General features: G+C 38.6%; 1 protein-coding gene across 1 annotated transcript; it reads right to left on the bottom strand.

The window, feature by feature from the left end:
* Nucleotides 1–1,499: 1,499 nt before the first annotated feature.
* LOC139728909 (ras-related protein Rab-13-like) lies at nt 1,500–23,499 on the bottom strand. The gene is made up of 7 exons (XM_071639839.1): nt 22,884–23,499; nt 21,388–21,448; nt 15,057–15,117; nt 14,171–14,248; nt 5,745–5,831; nt 3,298–3,411; nt 1,500–2,280 (listed from the first exon to the last, which is right to left on the bottom strand). Exons 1-7 carry the CDS (start codon nt 23,101–23,103, stop codon nt 2,185–2,187), a joined length of 717 nt encoding a protein of 238 aa, XP_071495940.1. The 5' UTR covers nt 23,104–23,499; the 3' UTR covers nt 1,500–2,184.
* Nucleotides 23,500–24,034: the final 535 nt, after the last annotated feature.

The following is a 24,034-nucleotide window of genomic DNA, read 5'->3' as shown; positions in this document are numbered from 1 at the left end:
CACTGAACAGTGTAGTAAAATGGGGATATGAACATCATTAGAATTCAACAAAACAACCTTTCCCATGTAGATCAAATCTGCATCCATCACAATTCAACATTTTGCGCATTGGCGTTCAGCGCTTTGGAGAAATTCGACCTCTTGCGGTATCCTAACAACATCAGACAGAGTCTGCAAGTTAGTGTAGAGATTCATAAAATCTGACCACAATGTTTGTGACAAAAGTGATACATTCTGAACAATGCCTCTAAAGATACACATAACCAGATTTCACTATCGTGAATTGCTACCAATTTTCAACTTGTTTTCGTAAGTGTACACTGCATATTAACCTGCTTCTACATGCTGTCCAAAAAAGTAGAAAATATTAAATTTTCCTGCCATTATAAAACAGTTTTAATATGAGGCATAACGAAAAGGAGGTATGTAGGTTTTACTCCTGTTCACCATATTTACACCTAATGTCGCCTTAGAACAAAAAGATATCACAATTCCAGAGATGAAATGACAAATCTAGGTACGTGTAGGTCGGCTAACCCTGTAATTTTGGTACATGCACTAAAAAAACAACAACAATTCTGCCAATAATACATGTAATAATAGTGTAAAAATAGCCTGTATTTCAAAATGTATTATTACATAGATTTCCCATTGCATTGATTAATGCTCCTAAATGTACACATGTTTATATGATGACTGTATGTATGTGTGGGACACCTTCACCTTCTCCCTTCTCGCAAAAGGACCCACTATAATTCTTAGTGCAATGGTGGGTATGCTGTCTCTCATATAAAGCTGTGTCCCCTCGAAAACAAACAAGAAACAACAAAACAGAACCCTACACACTCTGCACTGAAAGCTATGGCTTATTCTTGTGAGTTTTTTTTTCCCTTTGCTTATTCTAACACCTACATACTGATAATTTCTGTTCTCAGAATTGCATCTTTTTACCACTTTTCTTATCTTTGGCACTATCTGCAAGTAAAGTGTAAATCAAATCTGTGTTGCATGAACTACTAGAAGCATATAGTAGGTGCAACTATTTTTCAGGTTATGTTTGGGTGTATACCTTGTGTCAGGTGCATTAATTATAATAATCAAAACCTGCAAATTCCACAGACTAGATTTTGAACCACCTCCATGAGAGTATATCAAGTAGCTTTTCTGCTTATAACCCTGTACCAAAACTTGTCACATTTGAAATTTCACAGTATCTGAGTGTCTCGGGACTGAAATGTTCTCAAGGGGAAGTGCTAAATATTGTAAATGTGTCTATGCAGGCTCGATCACGATGACGGGATGACAGTTTTGGACTATGAGTTGCAAAATATTGCTTGATAACTTAACCACCTACTGAGGGAAGCAGGCATAGACGCTCAGCATGATTTCATGGAGGCGAGAACACATTTCTATAGAGATGACAGAGAGGGTAAAAATAGGCCTTGCAAGCTTTGATTTATGAGACCATAAAAAATCAGAGTGGACAGTATCCCACCAACTTGTGATCAATGGTTTGTGTGTCAGTTCAATTACATATACGTACATTGACTCGTCTAACATCCAAGTTACAAGCTTATCAGCATCATACTCACCACTGGGTTGTACATACAGGGCTACTGTAATGGTTACAATACCACCATCATTACGATTCAATTGAACCAATGGCACCAAACATCTAATAAAATGACTGAAATTGTACACCAGTACTGTCTTTTCTGGCCGCTTCAAAGTCTTGGCACTTATCTCCAAGAGTTCATTCCCACGTAGTTTGGCAGAGACAACTGACAGAGTTGAAAAAAAAAGTGCAGGATTTGTCCAGATTCCATTCTTGCAAAGGAGGGGAGAGCCCATAGACCTCCTGCGGACACAAACCAACCTGACCTGAGGCATTCTGCAATCCAGTTGTGGAATCCTGTGGCTGACCGATCTCTAGTTTATCAACTCCCAGTTGAATGGTAGAATCAACCTTGGAGAGTTTAAGCCATGATTACACGGCACGGGGGGTAAAAAGGGACAGCATCCATTGCTATCGGTCGATCACCACATCCGCCATGACTTTGCTCCGCTTGAGTTGATGATGCATTTTTAGAAAATAATGCATTTTATCTCTATAAAGTCTCCTGTGAGGGAGATGTTGGGACACCTTACACCACAAGGATCACTGTAAGAACTGTCTTCCTTCCTTCAACAGGAACAAATGGCAAATGACGTCTTTTTCTTTGCAATGTACTCGAGCTTCTCCGCCGAGAAGGGGCGCTCCAATATCTTCTTTGTAGACATCTGATCATAGAGAGAGAGAGGACACAAATTGAGGTGGATTAGACAAGAACTGCATTACGAATGATGACAGAAACTCAATGACTATTAAAAATAAAACAGAAGATCATCACAAGCATTTGGGTTGACTTGTAATCAACAATTAGCATTACATAGGACCATTTTGTGCACTAATTGCACACTTATTCAGACTTCACTTTTACGTATTCAAGAGATTTGCAATCAACTCTGGTTCATTATGATTTTTTTTTTTAATGCAAAATATTTATACCAGTGTGTTTCTTGTTCAGAGTGCGCATCACTGACAGCATGCTTATCATTTCAGTTAGTGCAAATAAATCAACTTAGCACAAAGATTTAAGCTAACTATTCCCATCTGCATATTATGATTGACACTATGAGTCCATAGGGGCCTGAAATTTTGATCCCAGCACAATCTCTGTCGGAGTAAAAAATCATTATATACACTGTATTGATGACAGATACACAATAACACAAAATGAACTAACAAGGGAAGATCAGGGGCACACAACAGTAAAAGGGGCAGGCTGGATGTCAGCAGTGTGTTCATTTTTTTTTTCTGATGAACATCCTTTTTGCTTTTCCTTCAGATTGGAATTAAAAAAATATATATATTGACTGAGTGTATTATACATATGTGTCCATGTTGAAAATTAGTCAGATAGACATATATTGAATATATGAGATAGATAGAGAAATAGAGAGATAGATAGATTAATAGATAGATAGATAAATAGACAGATAGATAGATAGATAAATAGATAGATAGATAGATAGACAGACAGATAGATAGAGATAGAGATGAAGTCATTGATGTATGCAGTGTGTGAAAAATAAAAAGAAACTGTTTTATTTCATGCAATTATTAAATGATGCATCATCCTCTGTACAATGCAACATGTTTGCGCAGGTTATCATTCATTTGCCATTGTGCCTTATTAAGAGGCAGTGACATGCACAGGGGAAAGTGAAATTATTTGAATCAATCATGCTGCGTACCCTTCTCTGATAGCAGGAAAGCATCTGTTGGGCAAGATTCTCAAACGCCATGTCGACGTTGAATCCCGTCTTTGCACTGGCCTCAAAGAGGGGAAATTCGAAAGCGTCCGCCAGCTGTGAATGAAAGAATACAAGTATGATCTATATATGAAAGTGACATCATTAAATCTTCACTTCCAAGACCCCATTTACAGTGAGTAAAAAGGCCGGGCTCGGTCCGGGCCAAGCCCAGCCTTCCTTTCAGTGTAAATGCTCTAAAGGCCAAATGTGGTACCAAAACCAGCCGGGCATTTGGCCAAGCTCTAGAGGTAGTCTCAGCCTGGGCTTGGCCTGGCCTTTTCTCACTGTAAACGCAAACTGGGCCAAATGTGGTATAAAATTGCAACCAGCGCGCGCCCAGTAATAATCGTTTGTGTACAAGCAGAGTGCCTCTATGAGAAAATATTGAAAGGTTTGAATTAAAAGCCCAGGCCAAGCCCAGCTCCACTGTAAACGGACAGAATTGCAGGGCCGAGTACCGCGCTCAGCCTGAAGGGCTCAGCCCTGCACTGGAAACGGGGTCCAAGACTCATCTGAAGGCATTTAACCTTATCTGGTGTTGTTGTTGTTGTTGGGTGTTTTTTTTTTTTTTGCACAGTGGATAGGCCTACTATAGCATAGTATAACCAGAGTATGGAGATCATGCATACCAACCACTTGCTTCACCTAAAATGTCTTATTCTTTTCATTCATTCACGTATTTTTGCATGGCAATATTTTAGCACACTCCTGTCAGTCAGAGCACAGCACTCGTATGGTCAAGAATCAAGAGAAAAATGTAAAATTATGTGCCCATGCCATAAACAGGAGAGTTGTCACGGGATATGGATTTTAAATGCATAAAAGTAGACATCCACAGGGATGCCAAGTCAAAAAAATGTTTATGAGTGAGATTTTCATGACTCGGCATCGCTCGGCATCTCGGCGCGCGAATGTGCCAGTGAGCGAGGGTGTGGGAGGGGTTTTTCCCCCCTGTGGCCTCCCACGGTAGGGAGCTTTTTCAATTTTTAACTCTTAATGGTCTGATCAGGTGCATACTTAAGTGACCATTTTTTACTTATTTTGAAAGACACAAGGGAAATGTACCTTCAATTGCAACTATCATTTTAATCTTTTGAGCTATGCTCATTATTATAGGCCAAAGTTGCAGACTTCGCCCGATGCGTGAGAAAAATGGGTGCCATGCATGAGATCGTGAGACAGACCCTAAATGCTTGAGTCTCACACAGAATGTGTGAGACTTGGTAGGTCTGTATCCATTCCACACTGAAGTCTCCGAAGTGACTGATATGGAGGAGGCATAAAGAAATTATTCCACTGTCGCCCTCCTAGACGATTAATGCTCATAAAGTTATGACATAATTATGCTGTGGCATCTGATAAGAAACAAATGTCAATGCTTGTGTCTACAGTACCTCAATAAATGTGCATTTGCTTCTTATCAAGAAGAATTCACCATCATGTTTGGAATGCCAGATTCTGCCAATATTCTTTACAAATATTTGTGTATTCACATTTTTTTCTTCAATGCAGAACCTGTCCTATTGTAATTACACATGGCCTTGGAGTGGTCATTCACTTTACTAATACCCAATGCAAAGCAGCAACTGATTATAGGGAATGAAATGTGAAAAATAAGAAAACCAGTTTGCATCATCAGAATTTTACTTGTAAGCATACCAAGCATGCCTACATTATCATGCACGTCTCTCTTCTATTTTGTTTTTTTTCCTCCCCCTCTAAAAAAAAATTCCCCTTTGTAGAGGGACAAATACTTTTGATACTGACGTGTGTGCTATGGATTTCTTTTGAAAAATCACTAAATTTCTTTGAAAACTACAAGTTTATTCTTACGTGTGTGACGCTTACTCAATGACTTTGCAATTGTTTTGATTCCCTTGAGGGAGAATGTAATTAAATCAAGAATGTGAGGTATTTTGCCATTAATGCCTGTTGTCTTATAAATGGAGGGTATATCAAAAGATAGCGATTTAGTCTTGGGATAGATAGTGCCTATGAATGGCTTGATTCAAAGAGATCTGAAACTTTGTTCTGATCATTGTGTAATAGACAATAGACAAGACAATAATTTCAAACTGACTTGATTTACTTTATATGAGATATTCTCGATCCCCTCTTCTGGATGAGAAAAACAAAGTACACACTCACAATCTTTTGTTGGCCTGACATCTACTTCTGGTTGCCCTGGGCCACTGCTGATTTATGTCAAGCCTTGATATATGTATATCGAGTCGTATCCTGAAAACATCTGTTGATACATTGCCCAAACCTCAAACTACATGCATTATGCATTTCCGGCTGAGTTGCTTCCGTTATTTTGTTCTTATTTGTGTCAATTGATTCTTGTAAGTTTTTGTTCGAATAGATGATCATTTGCAGGTACTTACTGTAATAGCTCTCTTCTGCACAACCCGACGATGCTGAAAGTCGCATTTGTTACCAACTAGGACTTTGCAAACGTCTCGGGAAACATTCTGCCAAGAGAATCGATAAAGAAGACAGAAAAACCAAGAGTAAATTAGCCATTCAAAGCAAAAGCACTCTGAAGTTACATTCCTTCCTTTTCTTTTCATATTGAATGAGCAGTAATCACACTGTCAAGACAAAGAGGACTTCACAATGACAAAGGACAGATAGGAACAAAATGAAAACACTGACTTCGGAACATATTCTCCTCCCTCCCAAACAAAATTTAATGTTGTACTGAGATCTACTTTAGAAGCCAATGGGGAAAATAATCATTACCTTCAATAAGTTTGAAGTTTAGGGAGTGTGCAGTTATCATGGGGAAAAAAAGCATTTTGTCAAATTTTCCTAAAACTTTACAGATTTGTTCTACTGATATATTTATTCCCCAAGACTCACAGATATGGTTTGGGATGAAAGTTCCCCTCTCTGGTGATCATTTCCAGGGGACTTTGTTTTCTTTCTAGATCGCGTGATTCATATTAAAGTGGGTCTCAAGGGTGATTCTTAAGTGGGTCACGAGGGGATGGACAGTCAGCAAATAATTTGGGATGTGATCTGGCTATAATTACTTGAACCTTGTCCACATATAAAATCATACAGAAAAGTGGGATCACTGCCAGCCATTAGAGGTTCGTGGATGGACAGAAAGTCATCAGATGGAAGTGTAGTCGTAGGAAAAAAAAACACACACAAACACACATAAGCAAACTCACTTGCAAACGTACACACACTTTGATACAGGCAAGTGCAGGTTCACATTCTGTTTTTCAACCATATTCTGGGAAAGGATATAATCTTTTAACCCTCAAACACTCTTAAGCGATATTTCTCTTGAATCATTCAACAGTCTTGACAAAACATCCCTCAGTTGATGAAGACCGTCAAGTTCATCTTGCACTCTTGAAACTGCCCTCTTTCCGCCAGAATACAAACAGCTTACACTACGTATATCAAAAAGCCAGATGCAGCATGCAGGTCTCCAAGTCCGTTGGTAATAAAGAATGCTAGCTGTCCATAAAAAGATTTCATAAGACAATTAAGGCTTACGGCACATCCTTCACTTTGAAGGCTTCCTGGAAGATGTTATAGACTTCTCAGAGTAATTTGATAAAGTTCCTTCTGATTTGTATAATTTTTGGCAGCCCTCTTGGAAGTACCGTGCCTACATTCCTCTCCTTGGCTAGGTTTTACAGGACATCACTTATTGCAGGAATCAAATTTAGTACATTCCCATCTAACTCTGATTTCACCATGCATATCTAAAGAAAGCATGCCTCTCTTCTAAGTAACAGAGAATAGTGAAGTGGACAATCCATGCAAGCATGTAAATATCGCATTCAACTTACAGGCCAGCAAAATAACTTTGTTATAATTCCATTAAGTAGCAATTTTCATGTAAATCAAGTCATGTTCATACACCCCAACAGCAAGATTCAATGCCATTATTTTTTCTTTCATAATAAAATGTGCCTGGAGGTCGTTTGGGTCAAGTTTTGCCCAACTGTGGCTGCATGTCTACAGTCTGTATAGCTTGACCTCCAGAGCACATATTTGTGGGGCAAAAACGTAGCTGATTTATTTCTGTCGACTGCATGCAGGGATGCTAACCTTGCAAACAGCACTGACGTTTTCTGAGGCCTGAAAAGGTGTATTTTTGGTGGAAAAAAACAGTACACAGCATTTTACCTTCCCTGCAATAGACATGCATAGGAATACAATTTGGACTAAACAGTATTTTCCATGAAACCTGCAGTATTTTTGGCAAAAAACCCCCCAAAATACCGCACAAAAGTAACAGCAAGTCTGCAACAGGCAAACTGCATACTCTTCGCAGACGTGCATGCGCAATGTGCATGCATGTAACGTATTAGAGTGTATTGTGAGCTGTGTGTGTAGTGGTGGCTGGTAGGTCTTTGGGATTCAACAGAACGCTGTTTGTGCTGAATGTCCGTCAGACCCGTCTGTACCAGTGATTAGAAACACATTTATGAGACACTGTTACGAACAAGACTTCCTCTTTTTTCATTTTTTTTTTTCACCCACAATCTGCAGACAGAATATTGAGACATGATCTGCAATTTTCTTCATACTGATGTACAGTGTGTCTCTAAAAAAAGTAAACCCAACTTCAACAGCAAATTTTCAGAAAACTATAAAATATTTGCACATTATTTTGTCATGGTTAGATAGTTCAATAAGTCCTCTATCCAATGATACCACATAGGTTATGTAGCTCTCATGCATGACTGAGCATGATTCAACTTAGTGAATGGGTGTGAAATCATCACTGTGGCAAGTTATTTCTTGCTGTTGTCATGCATTCAGGGCATATTTGAAGTCAAATTTTTGTCAGCAAAGGTTGTTCCTGACACAGGCACACTTCACATGCTTTCCAAACATGGTACAGTTGACAATTGAGCAGAGAGTATTCCTGGTAACTCGATACCAGGAAACAAGAAGTTGCGTGGAAGTTCAAGAGGCTTTTCTCATGCAGTTCCCCGACAGGCAGCCTCCAACACAAAGAGCCATTTGGTACAATGTGAGAAAGTGTGCTGATCACGGAACTTGCCACAGTGATGATTTCACACCCATTCACTAAGTTGAATCATGCTCAGTCATGCATGAGAGATACATAACCTACGTGGTATCATTGGACAGCGGACTTATTGGACTATGTAACCATGAAAAAATAATGTGTAAATATTTTATAGTTTTCTGAAAATTTGCCGTTAAAGTTGGGTTGTAACTCCGGGATTTTATTTTCTTCTTCAGGTCCTCTTCTTCCACTCCCACGAAAAGTCCCCCAAAGACTGCTAATCATAGATGGCACCAGGCTGATAAGAAAAATACACGTTTGAGGGCCCAATGTGGAACCCTTGAAAAGAAAGCGAAACCTCATACAAACAGACACACTACTATCAATTCTGGAGCATGCCGATAGACATAAATCTTTTAGGTGTGACCATAACATCTTATCTCTCTCAATGGACAAATTTCCCGCAACTTGCGGCTTCACTACACATGGTTGAGGTCACAAATAGATTGTTTGCCACAAATAGATTGTTTGCCACGCAAACACATAATATGACATTTGTTTATATTCTTTGATAATAATAGAAGTGGTGGATGGGGGGGGGGGGTTGGAGCTGGAATACTTTGACAGTTAAGGCTAAATTTTCCAATAACAACCATCAAGGTGCTTATCATTGTTTGTTCCTTGTTTTTGTATATCATGCAGTATGCCTTTATACCGGTAGATAAGGATCATTTTGACTGACAATCCACTTGATCACAAATGAGAAACAATTAATCTTTGATATGGCACGTCTCGTCCTAGGGACTGCTGTTAACTGATAATCTTAAATGTCATTTTCACAGAGTTCTGTTTAATTGGACTATGAACATGCCTCTGTTTCTTTCGCTTCGTCACATCATCCACACAAACATTGAAGTGGGAGGCTAAAACGGCACAGATGACGATCTGATATTAAAGTAGAATATAGAATTTACTATGTAGAATTCTGCAACTGCTATAAGCACTGATACAAGATGAAAACTTGCCAATATTCCCAGTGGGAGGGACTTATTTGTTGTTGTTTTTTTCACACAGGTCACCTCAAATATGACACAGAAATGATTGAAATCAATACATGTCAATGCGTTTACAAAGTAAGATGATCGAAAATAAGCTATAAGCACTGATACAAGATGAAAACTTGCCAATATTCCCAGTGGGAGGGACTTATTTGTTGTTGTTTTTTTCACACAGGTCACCTCAAATATGACACAGAAATGATTGAAATCAATACATGTCAATGCGTTTACAAAGTAAGATGATCGAAAATTGTTTTCTCTTCTGAATCAAACTCCTATAATTATCTCACGAGGGAAAAACATACTCTACCATAATTACAACTTTTTGGATTTAAATTGGTTTTGCTCCAAACATCATGAGACATGATAAGAGTTATCCAACAAAAGATTTTATGATAACAAAGTTGCACGAAAGATACAATTTTACAGTCCTATTTAGGAAAAAAATAGTCTGTGCAAACACACACCACACACACATACACACAATTGATAATTGCGATATTGTGGGGTTAACAAAATTCTTTGTCAGAATATGTTTGAATGAAATGCATACTATCATTATGAATATTCAGATATGGAAAAGTATGAATAAGTGTGTGTGTGTGTGTGTGTTTGTGTGTGCTGTAGAAAGTAAAACTTATTTATTTACTGTAATCAATGATATGAGAGAAAATGCATGTTATATTTATTTTTCTTTATTTTTTGCCTGGGTTGCAAACGAAAGTAAAATATTTGCATATCATTAATGTATTTTTCAGGGGAAAAATAATCAATACCGGACACAAAGGTTTTGACTTGTCACGAATCGAATCATACGCCATAACACTGCTCTCTATTAACATACATTTCATATGTTGCACTTGTAAGCTTTCATGACACGCTACTATTTGGTATTTCCACTGTAATTGGTTGAAATGACAGAATGTAGCAAATTCTGACATTTGTCTCACGCCTATGTAAATGTGAACTGCAGCTTTAGTGGTCATTTTGCATTGCTACGAACCTACCAATACCTCGCATGTTGACTGTGACCTTAATTACATCTCAAGCTAATAACCATTTAGTATGAAAGCATTTACGCATAGTTGAACCTTAACTCCCACCACTAGTCTTCTTTTTAATCTGTTTTCATTTTCAATGTAATCCACACCAATTAAGATTTGTTTTTGCAATGACCTTGTTTGTTTTCTTCTCAAGGTTCCATAATTCTTGCAGAAAAAAAAAATTCTTGATACAAACAAGACATTTTTACACATCTCCTCACCCCTCTTACAAAAAGGAGAAAAAAAAAATAGGCCAACTGCACGTACACTGCAAGACAACAACAACCATTAACATATAATATCGATGATCTGAAGTCTAATTGTGCTTTATATCAATTCTGATATTGCTTAAAATAGAACCGAACCTGAAAATCTGTCTCGATGAGTGATAAGACAGGACAATGTCTATACTATTATGTCCAACTGTTCCCCTGCCTAAATCAGCATGGTCCTTTCAAACTTACCAGTTATTATGCAAACAAAATTGGGAGGGTAATACAACTCAAAGGTCAATGAAAGATGGTCACGCCACCAGACATGTGCATGGCAGGCTTCTATGTTATTGTACCTCTGTGGTAGGTTATACAGTGCCCCCCCCCCTTAAAAAAAAATGAATAAAAAGGAGAAATCAAGAAGGACAAAAAATCCCAGGCAAACACAGGCACATTTAATGCTTTTGCTCTTTTGATTCAGTATAAAAACAAACAGGATAAAGACAGTATAAAGGTCCAGTTGTGACTGGGTATAAATCTCTGATTTTTTTTTTTCATGAAATCATTATGGTTTGACCCAAATCCTATTTGACCTCATCAGCAACGTTAAAGCTGTGGAACTCTCTTATTTGACATGGAACAGTAGAACTGCAAAGAGAATTTTGATTTTCTCAACCACACCTTGTCTCTGTGGCACTGTGACAAACAGGACATGTGAACAACGCAATACATTGAATGGACAGCATTGAACCCATCGAGGTCGAGTCCTGAGTATAGACCGATTCGGGTTCGTTGAGGGCAGCAGACAATTTGTGGCACTGGGCGCAGCCATTAGCTCATTTTGCGGTGTCCCAGCCGACCCCCCCTCCTCTCCCCCACCCCACGGGCAACATGTTTATCGCGCACTTGTAACAAAAGGTTCGCGCACTCAGTACGAGATGCCTATTGGCTAAAGCAACCATGCATCAGTTTTTCATTCCGTGCGCGTGCTAATGCAGGGAGAGGGATGGAGGAGTGGGGGGGTCGGCTGAGACACCGCAGTAATGGCGCTGCCCATGCCAAAAATACACATGGCGCGTCACAGAATTGGTCTATACTCGGGTAAGCGTCTATGGGAAATGCGTGTTGTAGCAAAATCAAACTGTCCTCAACGGTGTAGTTCTGCTTTTTAAATGTCTTATCTTTTTTTTTTCTTTACAAGTTTTCCATGACTCCACTTTGTTTTATGTGACAGCGGCTACCTTACCTCCGACGCACGCAACTTTCCAACCTAAGCGGTGCATGGATGCAGCCACGTGCAAACTCATATCTTATCTGCCAGAAGCATTTCATGTATTGCACAGACCAAACAAACGAGGTCCTTAAGATATGATAGGTATTGCTCATCACAAGGAGGGAAGTCCCAACCAATATGCATAATGAAACGCACATATTACAGAGGAAAGGTGAGGCAGTGCAATGTTGAGCGCCGATCAAGCTCAGACAGGTCGACCGGTTTGAGACAGACAGTTGCGCAACCACCGAGGTGTTTCCTACACGTTTGAGCCACTTGTGCCCACTTGAAATTACCAGTGAGATTATGTCGACAGAAGTGTTGTTCGTGACAAGACATGCACGTGCACAGACATTCACGAAATGTTTCATAATGGAATGGTGTGCAATGATTATCATCCATGCGGGTAATGACACCACTTGATGCACGTGTTCACGAACATGATATTTATTTTTACTTTTCTTATACAAGGCAACAGGCAACGCAATACATTGAATGGACAGCATTGAACCCATCGAGGTCGAGTCCTGAGTATAGACCGATTCGGGTTCGTTGAGGGCAGCAGACAATTTGTGGCACTGGGCGCAGCCATTAGCTCATTTTGCGGTGTCCCAGCCGACCCCCCCTCCTCTCCCCCACCCCACGGGCAACATGTTTATCGCGCACTTGTAACAAAAGGTTCGCGCATTCAGTACGAGATGCCTATTGGCTAAAGCAACCATGCATCAGTTTTTCATTCCGTGCGCGTGCTAATGCAGGGAGAGGGATGGAGGAGTGGGGGGGTCGGCTGAGACATCGCAGTAATGGCGCTGCCCATGCCAAAAATACACATGGCGCGTCACAGAATTGGTCTATACTCGGGTAAGCGTCTATGGGAAATGCGTGTTGTAGCAAAATCAAACTGTCCTCAACGGTGTAGTTCTGCTTTTTAAATGTCTTATCTTTTTTTTTTTCTTTACAAGTTTTCCATGACTCCACTTTGTTTTATGTGACAGCGGCTACCTTACCTCTGACGCACGCAACTTTCCAACCTAAGCGGTGCATGGATGCAGCCACGTGCAAACTCATATCTTATCTGCCAGAAGCATTTCATGTATTGCACAGACCAAACAAACGAGGTCCTTAAGATATGATAGGTATTGCTCATCACATGGAGGGAAGTCCCAACCAATATGCATAATGAAACGCACATATTACAGAGGAAAGGTGAGGCAGTGCAATGTTGAGCGCCGATCAAGCTCAGACAGGTCGACCGGTTTGAGACAGACAGTTGAGCAACCACCGAGGTGTTTCCTACACGTTTGAGCCACTTGTGCCCACTTGAAATTACCAGTGAGATTATGTCGACAGAAGTGTTGTTCGTGACAAGACATGCACGTGCACAGACATTCACGAAATGTTTCATAATGGAATGGTGTGCAATGATTATCATCCATGCGGGTAATGACACCACTTGATGCACGTGTTCACGAACATGATATTTATTTTTACTTTTCTTATACAAGGCAACAGGCGTTTCCCTTTTTTATTTCTGTCATGTTCCATGGTATTCTTGTTTCCCTAAAAATATTTCAACGTATTATACAAATATGAGGACATTGATAAGAATATATTGTAATCACTCCATGGCCATTTATATCTGAAATATATATGTTGTGGGTAAATATGAATGACTTGTCAAATCAAATCCATCCCCATTAACTACACAGTACATATAGTCTTCAGGCTGAAAGCAGGGCCAGTGGAATGGTAGCTGAAATATACAATTGTGATCCTGCACCATCAATTAGCTACAAATGAGATCATCCAATTAGTACATCATGATAACAGTCCCCACATGAATCCTGACAAAATACAAGGAACTTGAAGGAAACACTGTCATTTTTCTCTACTACAATTGCAAGCTAGTTTACAGGCTGTACCTGTATCAGGATACAGGATTTTTAACCCATCAAAAACTAGTCCCCAGTATACTAAGGCAGGTGTTCATCAGAAACGCGTGTTAAAGCAAAAATCAGCTCCTCCACAACATGTTAGACTTGATAAAGTGGAATGCCCTCTTTCAAAGAAATATGGCATTCATGGCAATTAAGGACCTACACACCAAAATTAATACAAAACAAAGCAAAAAAACCTACAAATATACCACAAATAAAAAAATAGCAGCCTTTGAAAATAGCTGGTGATGGTATCTGGGAAAAGCGAAGTAGAAATGGGCTCACCACAGCAACATCCTCCAGCCAATTAGTCACATGGTTAAAAGATGCCTCATTGGTCACATCGTATAGAATGATGATGCCCTGCAAACATATGTAAAGATTTAAAAATCATTCAATCATCTATTTGAAAAGCATGAGGTATAGGCACTGGCAATGTACCTGGGGAAAGGGGAGTATCCATGAAGAGACTCTCTGGTTAAGAAAACCTTAGTAAAGTTCATGTACGTGTCTGCTGTCATGTCAAAATGTGATCATTTCTGTGAATTCCTGTCTCAAGTATAGACTTTAGACCCCAAGTGAATCACATTCATATGCTCCACTCCTCCGCCCTCATGTCATAACGATTCAACCGTCATACCATTGTTAATAAACTGTTGAGATTATAACGTATCAATTAACATGTCCAATGTTCAGCTTCTTAACCTTTCTACATTCTTGCCCCCCCCCCCCCCCCTTCACTTATTTTGACAGAATAAACATGTTCAAAATTTTCATGCCTCTGATTAAACAATCATTGGTCTATCGCTTTGGCGCGTGATCCTGTTCTCTCTTTACACAATGTCATTCTTATGACTCATTTAAGTAAACATGGCAACTATGGCATTTGGCAATAAATGACGAAAACCAATAAAGTAATAAAAAGACTTTTGCAAATAAAAGGACCGTTCAGTTTTTACAAACAAAGCTGTACAAAAGCGAAATGGTTGGTTTCTTAATGAATACACCAAAATTTATGAGTAATTTTTATACTCTTGTATTCCCACTTGTCAATAATGCAGACTTGCAATCTAATGTGTTGCATATTTGTGACGATATGCTTAATTATCACGCATTGTTTTTCCTCCAATCCTTGTACAATGGATCCATGTCAGGTTAAAGCAATGCTTACCGCTGCCCCTCTGTAGAAAGCCGTGGTCAGAGTTCGGAACCTCTCCTGTCCAGCTGTATCCCTACAGATAACAGTGATGATTATGAATATTTTAAAACAAAACCATTATTGTCATTAGCATGAGAGTTCTTGTTATAAAAGTGACAATGATGAAGATGATGAAGATGATGAAGATGATGATAGTGATGATGAAGATGATGTTAAGATGAAGAAGATGATGATGACAAAAATCAACGGATGATAGCAACACTAATAATGATGATGAGGATGATTATAATAATAATTATGATATTTATAATAATGATGACAAGGATGCCAATGATACCAATAATTAGAATAATATCAGCATTTCAATCACCTGCTATCTTCTATGCAGACATATTTAAGTTGGTTTTTTTTTTTTGGAACAGGTATTGAATTTTTAACACTGTGATCACATTGTGTGCTGTTTGAATGCTTTCTACTAAACTTCAAAACATACTGAAATGGTAGTCAGCAGACCTACATTACATTCCATCTATCCTGCATTTGGATGAACATTTGTCCAACTGTAATTTCATTGATATCAATGAAATAGCCTTTGTGTGTTAACTGCTCAAAAAATGTCTTGTTTCAGTAATGCAGATTACTCCAATATATATTTGCATGGTTTTTTCCAAACCTGAGTTCTTCACCCTGCCATTGGCACTGTAAATTCCCATTTATGGGAGCTTTCTCATCAGAAAAACATTGGTGAAAAACTGAAAGAGTTTTAAAGTGTACATTTATATGCTCTTCAAAAATAGGTCTTTATTGTATGTTTTGAATGGTCCCCCCCACCAGGTTTTACATACTATAGTTCCACGCTAACTTCAAATGAAAGTCTACAGCATGATAAATCCTTGGTTTTACACTGCCACCGTGATGTAAATGTACTCAACCCTTTATAGATGATTATAAAAGTTTGATACAAGGCACTCCTGTCACAACAAACACAGTTACAACGATATTTTGTTACAATGAAGTAAAAATGCAGGTCCCAAAATTATCATCATTAAAGTCTGTGGTGCAAAATTTCCTTCTGTTTTAACAAATTCTTGATATTATAAGATAAAACTGCCAGTCTCGCGAGGACTCCACCATAACAAGAGTTGCTTGTATCAGCCACTGACTAAAAACTTGTTTAAACAACCACTGTGAAACATCTAAAACTAAAAAGAAATTGACCTTTGCCTTTGCTTTTCTTGGTAAACATGTGACCACCTCGACAGTGGCTTGGTTATGTAATAAAGCCCCAGAGTTCCTCTTTCGTGTTATGTGAATGTAAAATGAATCCATTGGCAGAGGTGCGGTTTGACTGTTGCACTCCATGCTATTGATGCTTTGACACGCACTGAGACAGCACCTTCTTCTTAAACGAAGAAAAGATGACTTGCTCAAACATACCTCATGTTTGATGGTGAGAAGGCAACTTGTTAGACCTCATTTTTAAAGGCACTGCTTGCCTCAAACAGGGGACTGGAGTGAATTCTGAGGATAACCTTCTTTTCTTTCTGTGCAATTCAAGGCACTAATGAAAATTTTGAACCAGGCCCCATCTTGCCACAAGTTAAAGCTTTTGTAACATTTGCTTGAGGTCATTGATGTTAAATTCCTACCCATCTTCCACTGTCTAAGAGCACGGTGATAGAGTGGATGAGGATCAGGACTCTTTAGCCACAGATTCCTCAAAGTTTGAATCTTGCCTGGCATATAGCATTGTTTTATAAAGGTATAACCTTTCTTTTCCCCATGAAGGAGAATTCCCAATCAGTTAAAAGTGAGTCTGAAAAGAAAGAGTAAAGTATGACATGTGCAACAGTGAAAATCTGGTCAAAATCAGATTGGAAGTATAAGTTATGAACTTATAAAAATTTGCTAATATTTGCAGTACAGTTCTTGAAAAGTTGATTATGAATATGTAAATGAGTGAGCTGATGATGCATTCACCTCACGATATTCCACTGATTGTACAGAAAAAAAAAAATCATTTTTTTTTTCTGCTAGAAAAGTGTAAGATATAATGTCACTCCTGATTGAATATATTCCAAATAATGATCAGTCATAATATATCAGATTTGAGACTGGAGATAATGTTATTGTGTTTGAACAAAAACTGAAAATGTCAAATTTTATGGACAAACACATAACTGTATAACTGACAAGTAATGAGGTGTTGACATCATCAATTCATCATTAGCATATATTCATACTGACTTTTCAAGAACTGTTTGGTGAAAATTAGCAAAACTTCAGAATTTCACAACTTTCTCAATTTTCACATTGACAAGGCCAGCAGAAGGGGGAGGTGAGGGAGTAGCTACATCACTACGCTATGATCCCATGCCCAATGGTGTTCTTTTCTTTCTTTCTTTTTCCCCATATACTAAACTATATACTTTATAGATGGGAATAAGTTGAGTGCAAAATAACATCAACAATCTGTCCCTGCCAGAAGGTCTTTCAAATCATTAAAAAAAATTAAGATGGAGAGAAAAGTTAGTTGCTCTAGATTTTGTAAATTGTGGTTGCCCATTACCTTATGTGAAGGACATATAGGAGAGGGACATGGCTGTACTGTAAAAAGTACACCAAGGACTGGGCAATACCTAATGCAGTCAACAATGTGGTAGTGAAATTTGGTAAACAAGTCTTTCTAAACTTGTGTTGTTTTATGTATCTATCCATCTATTTATCTATCTATCTATCTATCTATCTATTTATCTATCTATCTATCAATCTATCTATCTATCTATCTATTTAATTATATATCTATCTATCTATCTATCTATCTATCTATCTATCTATCTATCTATCCAATCTATATCTTTCTATCTATCTAACTGTTTTGTATCTCCCTTTCTGAAATATGACCTCTCTATCTGTATGTGTATCATGTATATAATATGTACGGGTATACACACATATATGCAGGGCTCAATACTTACTTTTTTCACTAGTGGATAAAAAAGACAGAAATGTTAGTTACCCAAAATAAATGCTAAAATCACAGTAACAATCCAATTTGAATCGGTGTTGCCTGATCAGGCCACCAGAAGATAACTTTTTTATATTCGGTGATCAGCCATAAATTTTAAGTGGCCTTGCGCCACCAGGCCGCTACTACTAGTGTTGAACAGTGCCATATTATGTAGTGTATGTGTGTATATATATATATATATATATATATATATATATATACAGTATATCATATAAATTTATGGACCATATGTAATTCATTGCACATATACTCAATTATGTTTATATCTATTCATATATTCACACTAAAATATATCATACTGTACTTAGTCACTTCATTGCAAATATCTAACTTTTTGATGCTGTAATTGACACTGCAGAAAGCGATGCACAGCCTGAACAAGTTGCCAAGTGATAAAAACCAATTACAAAGTCAGACATCACTCTTCTTTAACACAACTGACATTTTTGAAGATTTCTTTTTCTTTCCTTTTGCTGCACTGACATTGGATTTGATGCACATCTCACACTCTGCATGTTTGCCAACAATTTTAATGCCATTTTGCACCAACGTTGCTCTTGGCACTATGCCATGAAAATAAACCGCTTCTGACAGAGCTGTCTTGCCTTGAATTACAAAACATCAAATCGCCAAACATCAGGAACTCTTTGTTCTTTGTTCTCCTTACACCACCGAGAAGAAATCTTTGGAAGATACTGATTACACTTGCAATAAAAGCAGTACACAAAAGAAGCACAGCAAACAGGCAGGCCATAAGCAGTCTGCAAAGAGCAGCGCTGCCAGAGAGAGAGAGAGAGAAAAAAAAAAGAGAGAAAAATCATCAAACTGATTCTACATGCTCCATTGAATCCATGAAACAACACCTCTTTCACATTCTGCCAAAACAAACAAACAAACAAACAAACAAACAAACAAACAAACAAACAAACAACAACAGCAGCAATACTTTAATACTGATTCTTAACATTGCCACCAGGTAGCATTGCTGTGCATATGTAGTTTTTGTTTGTTGGTTTGTATTCTAATTTTTTTTTTCAAGGGAAGCAGATAAAGTGTATAAGAATGCAGCTCATGAGTGTATACATGAAGATTTATTTGTGTGAGTGTGTATGTGAATTATCTGCAAAGCTGTACTTCTCTGTTCTCATGAAAATTCACAGATCATGCAAAGCTGGGAAATCACAGTTGATTCTTGAGGCAGCTTTGCGGTTTGACTACACAATGAACCTGAAAAAAATTGAAAACACACTGAATGTGCCACTTTTATGAAAACTGAGGAGCTCGTACATGGGGGGAGGGAGACAAAAACTCTAAACTATGGGAAGGTGAAGAACTTTTCTTTTAATAAAAGTGTCTATAGAAGTATATGTTCTCTAAGAAATAACATCAACAGCATTTTTCAGCATGATAGGGCCATGTCAATCAATGAACCTGGTTAAATTCATACTTTCCAAAAACCACACCCTTGACATGAAGAATTAAGTGTTTGTGCTGCACAAAATTGAAATCATTTGTTTAAATGACAGAACAAGCAAATATTGATTGCTGTGGGCGATCAACGACTTGCACTTTTACGCGACTGACGTACATAGCGATCATTGTTTGTTTCATACTCCAAAGGTCGTACCACAGATCCCTGAAGACTAACGGGAGGCTGCTGCTGAGACTGATTCCAAACTATGCAACAAATATTGACTAAAATTTCTAGCTTGTATTTAGAGCTCAAAATTGACTCTGTCATAAATGCGCACAAATGGATCACCTGCACTGCAGACTGGCATTCTTGCACTGCATGTGTGCGCAACAAAAGCCATATAAAATCTGTTAGTAGCAATTTAATACTGGTGATGTCACACTGGATGAGATAATCCTCCTAAGGAGGTAAATATTTAGTTCTGTCACAGTCTTGTGATGATTTGCTGGCAAGACTAGGAGAGAGTTCCTGCCAGAAGCTGATATGATATTCCTGCAGATGAGGTAGCGTTCAAACAAACAGACCTCTGACGTCTTGTACCCTTTTCGTCATGACCCGTAGCAGCACAAAAGCGTTAGCAAACACAGCAGTTCCAAGTTGTGCTTCTAAGCACTTTCACTTTGGATTGGGGGGGGGGGGGGGGGGGGGAGGGTGGAGATTCCTAACCAGTGTTTGCAAGCACAGGGTGTGCCTTCACAATGCTAAACCGGCCACATAACCATGAAAACATAGATGCAAAGTTTCTCAAGTTATGATAATTTGAAAATGACTAGGCTGATGCCCGAAGCAACATATCCCATGAAGAGTAAAACCCCTAGAGTAAAACTCTAATATCTCTCCTGATTTGTAACTTAATCCACGAGATGCCAATTTTATTTTGGATTGTTGGACTAGTAAGGCTTAAAAAGACTTGCAAAAATTTTGCTTATGATTTATACAATCACTGGGTTTAGATGAACAGGTACGAATGATCAAGGCAGGACTATTGGTGTGGCATCATTTAATATTCTCATTTGCAAAATGTTGTAATAACTATGTCTCCAGACAAATGTATGTTTATTTTGACTTATAGTTACACTCATGTCATTACTTCCTTTTTGTGTGACTAAATGATAAAGCTATTGATAATGATGGTAATGATGATGATGACGATGATGATGACGACGATGATGATGTGATGATGATGAAAATGACAATAATCACTGTTGATGGTAAAGTGTGTTGCTTTTTTTTTTCTGGTAGCAACTCAAAATGTGCACAAAATGCCACAAGTTCCCTTGAGCATTATTTGAGTAGATTCATGACTGTTTGGAGAAATTAACTCCCTAGAAACAAAATATATATTTGATGACAAAATGTCATATGGGAGCATCTCTTTGAAAAATATTGCATGATTGTTCATCTCTACTCATGAACTCTAAGCCCCAGCTACAACAAATACAAGGCAATAAGTATGATAGTCATGCAAATGATGCTGTAAACATCATTTGGTTGAATAGAATACATCATTTAGATTGCAGACAAATAAAAAGAAAGAAAGACAGAAAGACAGCAATACTTCTCTCTCAATCAGTCAGCATGAAAGATTTTGCATAGAGTTTGGCCTTCAGTTTACTTTCTGAAACAAAAAATGTTTACTTTTTTATGTATATGAACAGTTGCATGAATTGAATATTATGTTATCTTCAACCTGCATATTCAAATGATGGCATAATAAGAACATCGTTCTTGCCTTGGCAATCAAAGTGCTGATAGTAAAAACATGTTTCAAATACCGTAAACAGCTGAAAATCACCCTTATATGAACCACTGGGTTTGAAGTCTTCTCTCACACTTACCACACATCTAGTCTGATCTTCTTTCCATCCACATCAATCAGCTTCTTCTTCATATCCATACCTGCATGAGATAAAAAATGGACAACAATATTTTCCCAGAGCAAGATTTCAAAGCAGCCTCTTCAAGGCAACAACTATATATTCACATCAATATACATGTGTATCGAGCGATATATTCTAGTGCTCTTGAGTAATGAACCACAGCTTTTTCATCAATAGGATCAGCCATGGGTGGTTTTCACATTTGTTTCAACTTTGCATTCTATCCATATGCTCTCTTTTTTTTTGGGGGGGGGGGGGCAGTGGGGAATCAAGGGCATCTTTTTCCTTTCAAAATGTCAAATGTATCAGAAAATGCACATCTCCAGTGAAGGTACATACACATGGCACCGCTAGCGCACTAATTCACTTATATGTACTTTTAACAAAATAGTGTATAAGGTATACACTCTATGATCATAATTTTTGTATCAAAGCAGACTTCATTTAAATTGCACTTACACCAGACATAATATATATATATATATATATATATATATATATATATATGCATGCATATGTATATATATATATATTTTTCATAGAATAATCCATAAAATACCATCTTGGTATACACATAATATAGCACTGTATGGTATCTTCACCTCTTTTTGCCTGTATGATTCCAGGGTACAGAATGTTGACTATCATTATTGGTATGTTTCAAACCCAATGCTAAAATTCCATTACAGTTGACTACGAGGATATGTTGCAACTTGCTCATTCTCTGGATGTTCTCTATTGATAACAGAATCTTGGCCCTTAACCCGTTGAGGACGAGTCCCAAGTATGGGCAAGTGTCTATGAGAAATGCATGTTGTAGTAAAGTCAGCCCGTCCTCAACGGGTTAATTATTCTCAGAACACAAGCATAACAAACATGGCAAATCATTAGTAACCTGTCACGACACTATCATACACACACCTGCTACCGCACAGATGCACACACACACGGCACAACTGGCGAATGCCCCCCCCCTTTATTTTTCGTGAAAAACAAAAGAAATAAAAAGAAAACAATGAAATGAAACCTGAAATATTAGTCACGCCCCCCCCCCCCCCCCTTTACAGAATTCCTGGGTCCGCCCCTGTAATTATACCGATGTTTCTGACCTATAACAAAAATTGTGTCAGGTTCTCATATAAACCTCCATAAAATGACATAACTTATCATTACATATATGTTTTTGTCATCAAACTGTTTTTGCCCAAACACTTACCTCGTTTCTCGCAATCATTGACATCGTGCTCACCTCAACTAGAAAAACAAAGGACCGCCTACAGCTATCATAGGTAGACGTACGCCGCGCAGATGAGCTATGATGTTCATCGTTCCTGCCCACACTGTGCGTCAGTATTATGAAACATATTTATGAAAGCCGAAGCTGCTGCTTAAAACCTTGCAATTAGCCACTAAAATGTCATCTACATAGAGAGAAAAATAACCTTGCCACATACCTATCGTTCCAGCGACGCTTTCCCGGAAGTCATTATCTGAAAACCTGTTGATGAAGCTCGTCTTGCCCACGCAAGTGTCGCCAATCACCAGTACTTTGAAGGTAAAATCGGCGGGGTCGTCGGGCGGCGGACATATGTGGGGGTACGGCGAGGACAGAGCCCTGGGCCTAGACATGCGTTTCTCCTGATGACACGCCGATGTAGAAGTACCGGTAGTCATCTTGCTAGAAAGTCATCCACTCCCAAGTATAGGCTACAGGCGGATTTCAAGTATGAATGGCTAGTTTTTATATGGATGGCTACTGAGCATGGTATAACGCGTTAAAGCTATCTGATTGCGTGCCCCACACGACAGCCTTAGGAACCGGTAGAATTCAAGTCAGGGAATATCTTCAGTTTTATGGCGGATGGTTTAGGCATGATGGCAGGAGGACGCGAGATAAGAATATACGATCTAAAATACTGATGCTCACTTCGCTCAGCCTGGATAAAATGAGATGTAGCAATCGTCAAGCGCTCGCAGTTAAAACGAACGATGATCACCGCCGCATCTAATAATACCTCATCACATTATGTATGCACATGAGCAACCTGTTCTCCGGGCCTCGTCTGCTACGGAGCGGTCCTGACTGAACGCAACGCAGACAATGACACCTACCACGTACTCAATCACTTGTCAATACGATCGATAAAATGTTGAAACCATGGAGGTTAACAATGGGGCGCCCACATAGTGGTACATTGCATGTGATCACGTGGTAGGCAATGCTTCCAACGGTCCGAAAACGGACGGCATGTCTGATGGTGAAACAAGCATCGTGGCACACAAATAGCTTCTGTTTACTTTTCGAGGGGCCCGCGATAGGAACATGCACATTAAAACGTCTTCAGCCAGTTAATGATTACACCAGTCCTTGCTCTCATTCCACAATAGCCGCAATGCGGGCTGTTATCGTCCGTCGGTGAATACGAGTAACATACCAGTTTTAGCATGACTGTGTTAGGGGTTTTTGAAAACCAAAGCACACTTCCTTCACAAAGGTTATCATGAAAAGCTCCCAAACGCCCCCACCCCCGAAAAAAAATGCCGAAAATATTCTGAAGATTATTATCCAATAAAACCTAGAAACAGCAAAAGTGTGGATGAGAAT

The sequence above is a fragment of the Diadema antillarum genome, unplaced genomic scaffold (assembly GCF_040938485.1).
Source record: "Diadema antillarum isolate AM-2024a unplaced genomic scaffold, OU_Dant_1.0 seq00000205_RagTag, whole genome shotgun sequence".
Lineage (NCBI taxonomy): Eukaryota > Metazoa > Echinodermata > Echinoidea > Diadematoida > Diadematidae > Diadema > Diadema antillarum.
The sequence above is the reverse complement of the archived record's forward strand: the minus strand, read 5'-3'. Positions and strand labels throughout refer to the sequence as shown.

Coding starts and splice junctions, on each gene's coding strand:
- LOC139728909 (XM_071639839.1), bottom strand. CDS start 23,103: ATGACTACCGGTACTTCTACATCGGCGTGTCATCAGGAGAAACGCATG. Junction 15,118..21,387: donor AAGATCAGACTAGATGTGTG/GTAAGTGTGAGA, acceptor TGTTATCTGTAG/GGATACAGCTGGACAGGAGA. Junction 14,249..15,056: donor CTTTCTACAGAGGGGCAGCG/GTAAGCATTGCT, acceptor ATATGTTTGCAG/GGCATCATCATTCTATACGA.